The sequence below is a fragment of the Lonchura striata genome, chromosome 9, assembly GCF_046129695.1.
Source record: "Lonchura striata isolate bLonStr1 chromosome 9, bLonStr1.mat, whole genome shotgun sequence".
Lineage (NCBI taxonomy): Eukaryota > Metazoa > Chordata > Aves > Passeriformes > Estrildidae > Lonchura > Lonchura striata.
Window position 1 is genome coordinate 19,469,321 of NC_134611.1, and position 12,335 is coordinate 19,481,655.

Below are 12,335 nucleotides of genomic sequence, written 5' to 3' on the forward strand. Positions count from 1 at the left end.
ACAAGTCTGTCCTGAAACCCTTAAATCCAGAGGCAAAGATGCTGCTGAGACTGCTCAGGCTGAGTAGAACTTCAACTCAATTACTGCAAATTCCGAAGGCAATTTACTAATGATTATGGAGATTTAATTTCATTGAAGGCTTACTAAGGACTCTGTCTGGAACAAGGGCTCCAAAAACCTTTTTATGGAAGAACATAACATGACTTTAACAGATGGGATATAGGGCTTGTAGGGGGATAAAAACCTGCCTTGTAACAAAATACATTATTGTTCAATGGATGAACCATTAACTGAAGTATCTTTGGTAAACCCCAGTGAATAATATTTCTGAATTATTTATATCTTAATTACATTGTTCTCTTTGAGAAGTGTACATTCTTGGCATAATTTTGGCAAGCTTCAGGTGCTATTAAAGCATAGGAAAAAAGGTTTTCTTTTGGGTTTTGGTGGTTTTGTTATTTGATTTGGGTTTTTTTGCATTTCTCATTTATCTTTCTCCTCTGAACTTTAAAATAATATCCTGCTTTAAGGAAACATGTGATACATAAGTTTGTTTCTAGAAAGCTTGCAGAACAGGCATGAATAATTGTGCTGTAAGAATAAATGCTTTTTATTTACCAACATTTTTAATATATCTTTCTTTAAAAGCTGAGTTGTAGCATACTAATCTTGATGCTCTATTTTTGATGTCCTTAATTTTTGTGTTAGATAGGGAAATCAAAGATCTTAATCTGATTTGGATATACTTACTGCTTAAACAGCTTGCCATACAGTTGTTAGATCAATTTATTTTCAGTTTCGGTTTTCTCAAAACCTAACACTCAACTTGTGGTGGATTGCTTCCTTCATTTCATTTCATGACCCTTTGTACTAGTTGCTCATTGCTATTGATTATTCTATTTTTTAAAAAAATCAATTCTATTTTATGTGCCTATATATGGAAACAATGCCATGTACTTCCCAGTACAGCTATTAATAGCCTCTCTACATATGCATAATTATTTATTTTAATCTGCACTGACAAAAAAGCACTCACAAGTGCACTTAAAGTAAATTTGCATGGCTTTTTCCCCTTTCATTTCTTGCTCACTTTTTCATTTCCAAATTGCTTACTTGTTCTCTTCTACTGATAGTCAAATTCTGTGGCAAGATGGCAGTTCTCACTACTTTAAATATTTAAGAATCTTTGAGTTGTTGACTTTTTGTACTAAAAGTAGCATCTATGGGTAGAAAAAATTTAATGAGAGATTACGGAAACTTTTGAAATTATAGTTGAGGACTAGTAGATTTCATCTTGCTTATGGAAGGCAGTATTGCTGGAATATGCACAGATTGAAATAGTTTGACCAACATTATCTGTTGACATGTAGGGCCCAGGCACAACCTTTGTGATCCAAATTATTTTGCAAACCAAGTTACTGTAGAGTATTGGTAGTGGTTTTGTGTTCTGGACATTCTTCAGTTTATTAGCCTGATGCTGTGCTCGTGAACTCCCTCCTGAACGTTTGCTTCTACCGTTTACTGTGGTGATAATTGATTTTATGACACAAACTTTCTACATTTCAGTTATGCCTTAAAATACCTTTTTGTTCACCCCAGTTTTCAGAAGTCAAGGCAAATTCATCATAGTGTTTAAGAAAATTTGATGGAATTTTGATCTTTTGGGTAGTTACATGCAAATCAGGCCAGACATTTATTAAATAAATTCTGAATTAGGATGGGATCAAATTCAAGTTCAGGAGAGCCCTTCTTTGATATGCACTCATTTACCTCTAGCGGGAATTTTTTGGGTGGGACCTAATGTCTGCTCATTGTCCGGGGTCTGTGCATGAGGCACACAAATCTTGTCACATATGTAATTAATTGTATATGATTTTCACTGGTGTAGGTTCTACACTGGTGTAGGGTTCTGCCCTTAGTGCTCTCATTTCTCAATGATGTGTGAATGTGTAGTAGGCACGATTATGACCCCCTGTGTACTGGGGGTCTAAAGACTTTTCATCCCCTGCTCCTTTACTACACCAATTCCTGTTTGTTTTTTTTTAAAGTCCTTACTTGCAGGATTGAAAAATAAAAAGACCTGGTAAATGTATTTCCAGTAATAACTCGACAAATCTTTATAGATATGCCAATATTTCTTTTAAAAACTGCAAACATCACTACAATTTTTTTAACAATCTTTAAAAGGAACCTATTATAAAGAATGTATAAAATTTCATCATAGATTATAATTATTAGAAGTTAGTCTTCTTTCCTCTATCCGTCTTGTCTATTAAAACACAAATTAAATCTATAAAATTACAAACATGACTCATTAGCTCTGAGGCATATAACTGCTAGGCAAGCAGCCATGACAAATCCAAAAGTATTTAAATCTCTTGGTGTTAAAAATAGGCATAGTAAAGATGTCACAAAATTTAAAATCAAACCTGTTTTAAAATGTACCTCCAGTTAACATCGTATCTTGTGATATTGTTGCTTTAGGTCAATGTGAGTGTAAGCTGATAGCGAATGGCCTTACAGAGTTAACGTCCAGCGACCTGAGTGCTGGGCACTGTAAGTGTGTGTTGTCAGAAACAGTGTTGCCTGGTGATTATATTACTGTTTTTCTTCCTAGGGGGATGCCAAAGGCCTTGTAACCTCTGAGAATGTGAGTACTGGCCAGAAGTTGGACTTCCCAGATACAATGGTACAGCAGAAGCTGGATGAAGTAAAGGACCAAATCAAGCGAGAAATAAGAAAGGAACTTAAAATCAAGGAGGGAGCAGAGAACCTCAGGAAGGTCACCACGGATAAAAAGAACTTGGCATATGTGGACAACATTTTGAAAAAATCGAATAAGAAGTTAGAAGACTTGCATCATAAGTTACAGGAGCTAAATGCACACATTGTTGTAACAGATCTCGAAGATGTTGCAGGTACCATGCATTACTGTGAAATCAATTTTTCTTTGTAGCTGAGATAAGCTCTCCCCATTTCACATGAAAAAATTGCTTTGTGAATGAGCAAATCCAAAGCTGGTGAGCTTGTTACCTATGTATGTCTTTTCATTTTGACTTACAAATCCAGTACCTTTCTAGAGAACAGTGTCTTTTATGGACTATGAGTTCTTCACTTTTAGTTCTTAGCATACTAAAATATTTTCTGTTACTGTAATGTTTCCTAGTAACTTTTCACTGTGTGAAAGCAATTTTCATGAACTCTTCCAGTGACTTTCTCTTAATTACACTGTAGACATCAGCATTGATACACCTTTTTACTCAATGCAGGAAAAATTACATTTATACTTAGAATTTTTGTTAGTTTTTGGTTTTTTAAACTTAAAACATAACTTAGAAAACGTTTTTTCAGTTGTGCTGTTATTTAACTTATCAAACATTTCTTACAGTGGCATTTCTTATAATTTGTTTAGTTTCCAGCCTTTTCCATAGCAAAGCTACTATTTTAAAGACAATTTGAAATAGTTTTCACAGAATGGTTGTAGTTGATGGTTTTAATTAGTATTTTCTGTGGCATGGCAGTGAGTCAATACTAATTTTGAATGTATTTTTTAAAAATACCAGGATTGGTATTTTAAGATGGAATGTTGTGAAAGTAAACAGTCCTCTTTCAGCTTTGTGGAATGGCCTGGGAGATACTGCCAGCCCGGTGATTTCACATTGCACAGACTCCTCTTGGCAAAATGTTAATAATGTGCACAAGCCGTCGCCGATTCATGTGAAGTGAATGCCAAGCCTAAGGAAGCTTGGGCAGTAGAATAAAAGTCTGCATCATCCTTGTGATGAAAGGTTGCTTACAGTGAGAATTTAGGAAATAGTGGTGGGTGCTGTCAGCAGTTCCTAGTCTGGCCCAGTGACATTCTGGAAAGGTGTTCAGGTGTCCTTGGTGGCCTGTGCAGTGCTCTTTTTTGCATTTCATCTGTGTGAGGGTACAAGAGGTGGAGCAGGGACACAGCTGGAACTAGTAAGGCTAAGTGGTTGCTGCAGCATGAAATGGAAGTGAATCCAATCATGTATGCTTTTAGATAGCCATTGGGCTTTTGGTAGGCATGAAGCATTCTGTTCCATGTCAGCTAGGGTTTATGAAAATTTGCTTCAGTGTTGACAGGACAGTAGCTTTTAAAGGAACAGGAAGAGTGGAACAGAAAAAGAATTGTATAAAAACTGTATATAGGCCAAATATTAAAAATCTGTACAGATATAATTTGCAAAATTAATCTAGCAGTAGAACTTGAAAAGTAGATAAGCACAAAAATACTCTTGTTGGAATAGTTCCTTCCAGTGTAGCATTTTTAAAAACCTTACCATAGTGAGTTAATGAGCAACATTGTCATTGTGTAGGACTTGGGAAATGCAGCAGAGATGCAAAGGATAAAAGATCATGGTTGATCTTATGTGCTTTTACATGCTTTTGATGCATGCTAAACTTCTTAGGACTGTGTTTTTAAATTCCATTCTGTTCTAGGTGTTAGTGGTAGATAGCTTGTACAGTCTTAATCATGGAAATACGCAAGAAAAAACTTGCAAGTTCTGTTGAGATCTTTATATTCTCTGTAAAGTATCAATCAGGTATTCCTGTGCAAGACCCATTTTAATAGAATATTTAGTATAATATTCTTAAGGAAAAAAATAGTCTTTAATTCTGTTAATACCTCTTTATAGGTAAAAGATTTGGAAGCACCCACCCTCTGAAGTTGAATTTTTTTGTGATGTTTGCCTTGTAATTTAAGTGCTTGTCTGCTTCCTCATTTGTGGTCAGTAGTACATGGAGGGGGTGTACTATCAGTAAATGTTGCCTGTCTTGAGACAAATGGCTGGAAGTCTTCTTGGTGATATTTTTATTTTTAATAGTGAAGCCTTAGGCTTTGCTTAAGGTATTGGTGAGCTTGGCCTTTGCAAAATAAAGTTGGTAATATAAAAGTTATGACAAGCCACACACACATGATATTGAGGAAGTACATAGATACATAGCCCTGAAAGTGACTGCCATCTAACATAAGATACCTCAGTGGAGAGGTTACAGATACCTCACTTGGGGAATTCTTGCTTTTGCTAAAATAGCCAGTGAATTTAGTAACCACTTACTGGTGCATATGGGAGCTCCCCAAAAAGTGCATTGTTTCCAGAGGTTATCTTTAGTGGTTGTTAGTGCTTTTCACTTTAGCTTATGTTCGATCTTCTGGTCACTTAGTAACAAGTTATTTAAAAGAGAAAAGGAAATATATGGAAATTTTTTCGACTGTGCAGGTCATGAATGCTGAAAATAAGGTAAAGAGGGTTCAAGAGCTGTAGGAGTCAAGGTCTGTGTTCTCTTTGTCTACCTTAATACATTTCAGCACTAAAGCCCTGTGGTTTTCTCTGTCTAACAGAATATACTGTGTAGGTTTTTTCAGGTTCTAAGTAGCAAAGTCAGGATTGAGATTCATTGAGCTGATCCCTTTCACTTGTCAGGCCTGAAGTCTTGAAGATTTTTTGACTGTTCTGTTGAGTGGTTGAAAGACCATTTTGGTAAGTTAGAACAGTCATTTAATCTTCCCATGTTGCTGTATCTGAAAAGTGGGTGTGAAAATATATTTGTAAAGTGCTCCCAATATAGAGCTAAGAAATGCTATACAGGCTGTTGTGACTCTGTGGTATCAAGCAGTAACTTATATTACTTTTTAACAAGCCACTAATTTTTAGTGTAACTGCTTTGTAATCAGCAAAGTGTAACCAATACATGTTGAAAATACATGTTGAAATCATTAAATATAGCATTAATTAATCTACTGTAGAAAAATCTGTTTTAACAACATTCCATTCCAAGCAAGTTTAGATGTTTTTGTGGTAGTTTGCCTAGAGCTGAAAGCTCACAATTATTTGAAGAATTGGTACTAAACTTTAACCAGAAAAGTACAGTTTGTCAAACAGCTTTATTACATACAGCATGTAAGGGTAGATTTGACAGTAGGTATGTGATTCAGAAACAACTTTTAACACAACATAGGTGTACTTTACCTTATAGGGATTGCTGATGAATCTAAGTTTGTTTTAGAAGTGGGACTTTGTACCCAAGTCTGCCCTTTCTGTGCAGTGTATTAGTCATACGAGGATGCGGAATTTAAAAATTTGTAGGTCAACACTTAAAAGTGAAGCAGAATCCAGCAACATAAAACGAGCAGGACAAGCCTAGCGACCATCATTGCTGAAATTCTGAGAGATGTAATGTGCCACATGAGGAAGATTACTTCGGTTTCAGAGATGAAGGAATTTTGTGTCTAGAAAACATACTTCTATACAGTAGCAGAGATTAAATTGGTGGTTTTGTGTTTGTGTCAAAAATAGCAGTACAGATTGTGGTTTCTAACAGGACTCAGGGAAACAGCTTACCTACAGCAACTTACTGATTTAAGTAGACTTATAATACATAGAAAATCCATAAATTGGCAGATTGGTCTGTTTCATAGAGCTGAAGTTAAGGAGGATAGAGAAGTGCAATGATAGGAAAACCTTTGAGCGAATTTATAAAATTGGATAAAACATGGACAGAATTAACTCAAAGACAAGTTCATGCCTTTTCTTCCATCCTGCTAACTGACATGGAAGCTATCTGCTTTACATGAAGTCTGGCTATAAGCATTGCAAAGAAAATAAATTATTTTGTTACAGAATATGATTAGTTGGCTGTTTGGGGGATTTCTTTGTCCTTACAAATGGCTAAGGTAATCTGCTGGACACTGAAGTGTCCACATAAGCCCAAGTACTGGAAACTGATAGAGGTAGCAACCAAACTGGTAATAGGTAGTGACTTTTTAGACAGCAGACTCCACCTACAAGCTCATATCCATAGGAATTTTATTATCACTTTGGGAGCTTCAATGTACTATATTATTATTGATGCAATTTGAAACAATGTCCTGTCACTTTTTTAGTAGTTAAAATTAGCTGTTACCTAATGGAAATTCATTTGAACTTCAGAAGTTTCCAGGAGGTCAGCACTGGATGGTTTCTGAGTGCAGAATGTCCACTGCTGCCTTGGACCTACTGGTGATTTAGTTCAAGTGCTGATCCAGCCTTCTGACTCCCTGAGAAAAGCCTGACAATGCATCTTTCTTCCTCTCTTCAGCAATGCCTAAATGCATTGCAGGTATTTCTGTAGGGTATGACACCGATGAGGCTAACTGCAATTACATATCCTCAAATAAGATTAAAATTAACTATTTACCAAAGGGTACTTGCTGCTAATTGAGTACTTAAGCAGCACGCTGCATTACCATCTGGGAACCCAAATTCAGAAACTTATATGGGATCCTCAATTTCACACTGAGCTTACTGAAGAAATAGTATATGTAGCATCTGGGGAGGAGATCCCAAAGGAATGAGCAGCAGTCTCAGAAGAGTAGAGTTATGTAACTGCTCTTTATAAATATAATTTAGATGGCAGTGATGGGTAAAAGGCAGTTTAGAAGCAAGAAGTTTTTGCTGGTGAGCACTGTACAAACTCAAACTGAAAAGGTTTTCAGAAGAGCAAAGATCACAGTTCAGATAAGCATTTCAGACTGAAAACTGCCATTGTCCTCATGTAATCCAAATATTAAATGAAAAACCACCCCTATTAACTTACTTGAAGTCTGGTGAGTATATTTTTATGGAAACAGGATATTTCAGGTGCTGGGGAAGGAGCACTGCAGCTCTTCCAGCAGCCTGGATGTGTGCTAACAAGCTGCACAGAACTCACTAGTGTTAAGCAACAACATTCATAGTGGTTCAGCATAATAAGACACCTGTTTGCTTGAAGTCGAGTTCACTTGAAATGCATTTGTTACTTCACTTTATACTCACTGTCAAAAAGAATATTTGGGCTTAGGAGCCTGAACCTGTACCCCAGCAAAGCCCTTGCTGTCCAATGCAAAGCTGTACTGGAATGTATCCAAAATGGCAAGTCTTGTACTGCCCTTATTAACCAACAAATGGGGCAAACTGGAGAATCTCTTCTGTTCCCCAGTCCCTGCTTTGAATGAAATATCAATTTGGTATCAGTACTTAACTCTTGTCTATTTTTAGGCATATACATAAATTCCATTGATTGCAGTTACCTGGATGAATTTATTACTTATTTGTACTGTGAAGATAACTAATGCTTTCAGAGATTTGACCCCTTCTGTAAAGTGTTTTATATAAATAAATCTGAGATAACTAGCCATGCAAAGTCATTACAACCTTCCAGAACAAAGAGAAAAGGAAACACCTAATACAGATGTAGCTTGTACTGTTGCTGCTAAGACTGTCAATGCTTTCTGTAATAGAACCGGTTTGTCTGGCTGATTTAAAAATTAATCTGAATTCTGTAAGAAGGTGCCTCGAGCTGCTTACTGAGTAGTAATGGGGAGATTGGTTGGGGGGTTGGTAGAAGGAGTCCCTTGGAAAGCATCTCTGAAAAGCTATTGGTAATTTTTTTTTTTTTAACATAATATGTTAAGAAGCATGTTGTTCTATATTTGGGAGTTTAGTGAGCAATCCTTATGCCTGAAGGCAAAAAATTACTTCTTCCTAGCAATTAGTCCCTATTGCAGAAAAGTTTCCTTTGCTATTAGTTATTAACAAAGCATATAGTACAACAATTTGAACTAAGTAGTAGAGGGTAGGTTACACCCACAAGTACAGACCAACTCTTGAGATGACCCAGGTAAGTGGTGTGGTTACACCTTCACAGCAGAGACATGCAAAAGCAGGTAATAACAGCTGCCTGGGCAGCCTGAAACATGGTATCTCTAATTAGTCCTTAACTTGCAACTTGTGTGTTGTTTTAATGCAAAGAAAGGCTGCTTGTGTACATCTTTAAAAGCTGTGAAAGCAGACTTTCGGAGCCCCACAGCCTTCACAGGGGTCATCAGAAGGCTGGGATCTTTAAGTGGTAGAGGCTTGTATCATATATATATATATATATATGTATGTATATAAAGTTGATATATATTCATTTATATGATTAATCTACGTTACAAGGAGACTTGGCACTGTGACTTTCAAGTTCATGTTTGTTCTCATTTTGAATAGATTATTAGATGAGGTTTAGTTGAAACTGAAGACATAAGTGATAGAAAAGCATTTTGTTAATCTTTGTTTTACTAATAACAGATTTAAGGTAAAGCTGTTCAAGTGCAGTTCCACAAAGGAACCAAGCCAAAACATTGAGGAGAAGATCAATGACAAAACAGCTGAGCAGTAATGCAGATATTTTTTTTAACATCTGGTATTTTCTGTGCTACCTTTAAGTAGTGAGGATGCAGTAAGAGACTTGAAAGGGCTTGAAGTTAAGAGTGAATTAGCAGCAGAGGAAATTAAAACTCCTTACTTGAAATCTGTATGTAGCCTCAGCAAAGATTGCAATTTAGGAGGAAATTACCCAGCAAACTTGGAAGCAAAATGTATTAAATCTCCAGAAGTAGTTATCAGAAGCTTTTACAAAAGAAATATGAAATGGCAGATAAGACATCTCCCCTTAACACCTCATAAGTAAAAATTTGTAAGTTATTAGAGCACTGCCTGTGTTTTCTGGTAATTGAGGATTTCAGGATTCTTAGCCCTAGTTTTAATACAAGGAAGATTATTACAACTGGAAAAAAGATTTTACTGTTTGTATTCAGTAAATACTGTCTTCCAGAAAAGCAGTGCTATTTGTCCATAGAGAAGGTATTCTCTAAGTTCTTGGGGTAGAAGAAATAATTTTTTAAAATTATTATAGTGGAAATAATTTGTCCTCTTTTACCAAAAGGTTGGAAGAGAAGTCATTGGGGCTGCTAGGGAATATAGTTAGCTCTAAGTACAGCTGTGTTAGAATAGTCCAGTAGCCACTTATTTTCAGTTTACTAGCAGTTCATGTTGCAGAAGCTGAAATACGAAGTTATATAATAGACTGGTTATGAAAAGTTAAGGAGTTTGACTTTATAATTTAATTGATAAAACTAACTTGTATTCCGTGAAATTAATGCAACAAGAGGGAGACCTAAATACAGTAATACTGTCAAATGAAAAAGCTTTCTCCTTCCCATAGATCAGTCAGTTGTCCTGCCTATATCTGCCTATACATACAGTTATCCTAGATTTCTGTTAGTGGCTGCAGAGCAGAAAACAGCCAGCTTTACAATAAGAAAAAGGCTTATTTTATCTGTTCTTAATTTTTGCATAAACAGTGTCTGCAGTATTCAGACTAAAATGGATGAGGATCTACTCAAGAGCTGTATTCAGACAGTGCTCATTAGTATCTGATACTATTATCCATATCTTTTGTTAAAACACTTTGATTTAAAATTGAGAGTATAAGGAACTTAATGGAAAACTGCATTTTTTTAATTGACTCAAGACGTTGTAGAAGAATTAAATCTCCTTTGAAATAAAAATAGGCTTAGCAGCAAACCTGCGGGTTTGCCCACTCCCGGAAGTGATTCATGTGAAGTGGGACATGTGTAGGAGTCACTGGGCTCTCGGGAGGCTTTGCAGGTTAAGGCGCATTTGCAGTGATGTTGGAAAGCAGCTCTGGACAGGAGGGTCACTTAATTCTCAAGTATGATGCTCCAGTTCTGTTCAATCTGTAACTTCATGGAATAGAGTGTAAGATGGGTTTTGGGGGAGTGGTTTGGGTGTTTTCTTCCTGTTGTTTTTTTTTTTCCTGCATGCTTATATCTTACCTTTAATTCACAGATTGTCCTAGCACTCCTGATACTCCAAATAGTGATCCTCGGTTTTCTACAAACAACAGATTGATGGCCTTAAAGAAGCAGTTGGATATAGAACTGAAGGTAAAACAGGGAGCAGAAAATATGATACAGATGTACTCAAATGGCTCTTCAAAGGTAAGGCTTTGGAATGCTTAAAGATCATTAACTGAATGTGGGTTTTCACATTGCTGTGACTGTACAATGTATAAACAGTATGCAATTTCAGTATTTTTAGTTTGGGCTATATTTTTGTTAAACAGTTACATCAAATCTGCAGCAAATTACTATACCATTTTTTCTTGTGGTTTGATACTCACTGAAGTGATTGTTTTATCAGTTTGTGCAGATGCAGTTCAACCTAAGTAATAAATCCGGCTTACTAAATTTAGTACATCTAGTAATCTTTGACCATGTGGGATTCACTTAGCAGCAAAGCTTGGTAGGACTGACTGGTGTCTGGTGTTTTTCCTAGCTCCAGTGAAAAGAAAAATATCCATTAGTTTATCATTGTAATGTACATGATAATTAAAACAAAGGCTGTATTGCCAAAGGAAAATTTTGAACTTGTCAAAGTTGTAGTTAGCAGTAAAAAGATCTGTGCCAAATGCTTCAATAGGATGTGTGTAGTATTCTGATAGAGATGTCATAACCTGCATTGATACATACACACATAAAATATACATTGAAATAATTTCTTTTTATGGAAGTGTGGTAATTTAGAGGTAGCAACTAATAGAATAAAGTGAAATTAAAAATAAAGCCACACTTAGTATATCTGAATTTTAAGTACTTGCACTCACTCTCTCTTGATAGCACCAGAATTTTTCCAAGGAGGTGGAGGGAAAGTGTTTGCTAGCTTCTAAATGGGTACGACTTATTACATATTCTTTTCTGTGTAATAAAATTCATCATACTCCAAGGATCCCTTAACTCAAGTGAAAGACAATCCAAAACTTTGAAATTAAGGAAAACAAAACAAAATAAAAAAGTCAACAAAACTAAATCCAGAAACTAACAAAAAAAACCCCCAGCAACACATTTTGTTGTGTGTAAGGCAGTCATAGTTCTCAAATAAGAAAAAAGAGAGGGAAAGACCCTCTATTTACATTCCCCTTCACCTTTCATTCATTATTCATGAGCTATTCTTTTTATTTACTTTTATTAAATCATTAAGGAGATTAATTTCCAGACTATGGGGAAACACAAGATTAGATCAAGAGTAGATCTAACAAATAGTGTGTAGTAGCTTGGTTAGATGTTTTTATGTCCAGATAGTAGTAAGTAAAATCAAAATGTTTTAAGATCTTAGCTGAGCCAGCACCTATCTGGGTCAGTCAACTTACTAAAAAGAAGTGTTTAGCTAGAAGAGTAGGAATCTGGGAATTACACTGCTGCCCCTTAGAACTGATTTTAACTAGAAATTATTGGAAAGGATCTTCATATTTTTGACTGAATTTGGGCTAGGTGTTGGTGGAGAGGTAGATGACTATGTGTCTGCCTGTTGTATTACTTCCTTATACCTTGAAAAAATAGAAGGGAGCTCTGCTTTCTCCAGAAAATGAGTTCAGACTCGATGGACCAGAGGTATCATCAAGTTCCTTCTGTCCCAGGCAGCCTTATCTGAAAGTGACCTGTAACATAC

General features: G+C 36.0%; 1 protein-coding gene across 1 annotated transcript in view; it reads left to right on the plus strand.

Annotated features, from left to right (window-relative positions):
* The window catches only part of PKN2 (protein kinase N2), a 54,216-nt gene that overhangs the window by 20,887 nt on the left and 20,994 nt on the right, over positions 1 to 12,335 (plus strand). Inside the window, exons 2-3 of the mRNA XM_021526565.3 lie at positions 2,618 to 2,918; positions 10,677 to 10,828. Of these exons, the coding sequence (XP_021382240.1) occupies positions 2,618 to 2,918; positions 10,677 to 10,828 (453 nt within the window). The remainder of the gene's footprint in view (positions 1 to 2,617; positions 2,919 to 10,676; positions 10,829 to 12,335) is intronic.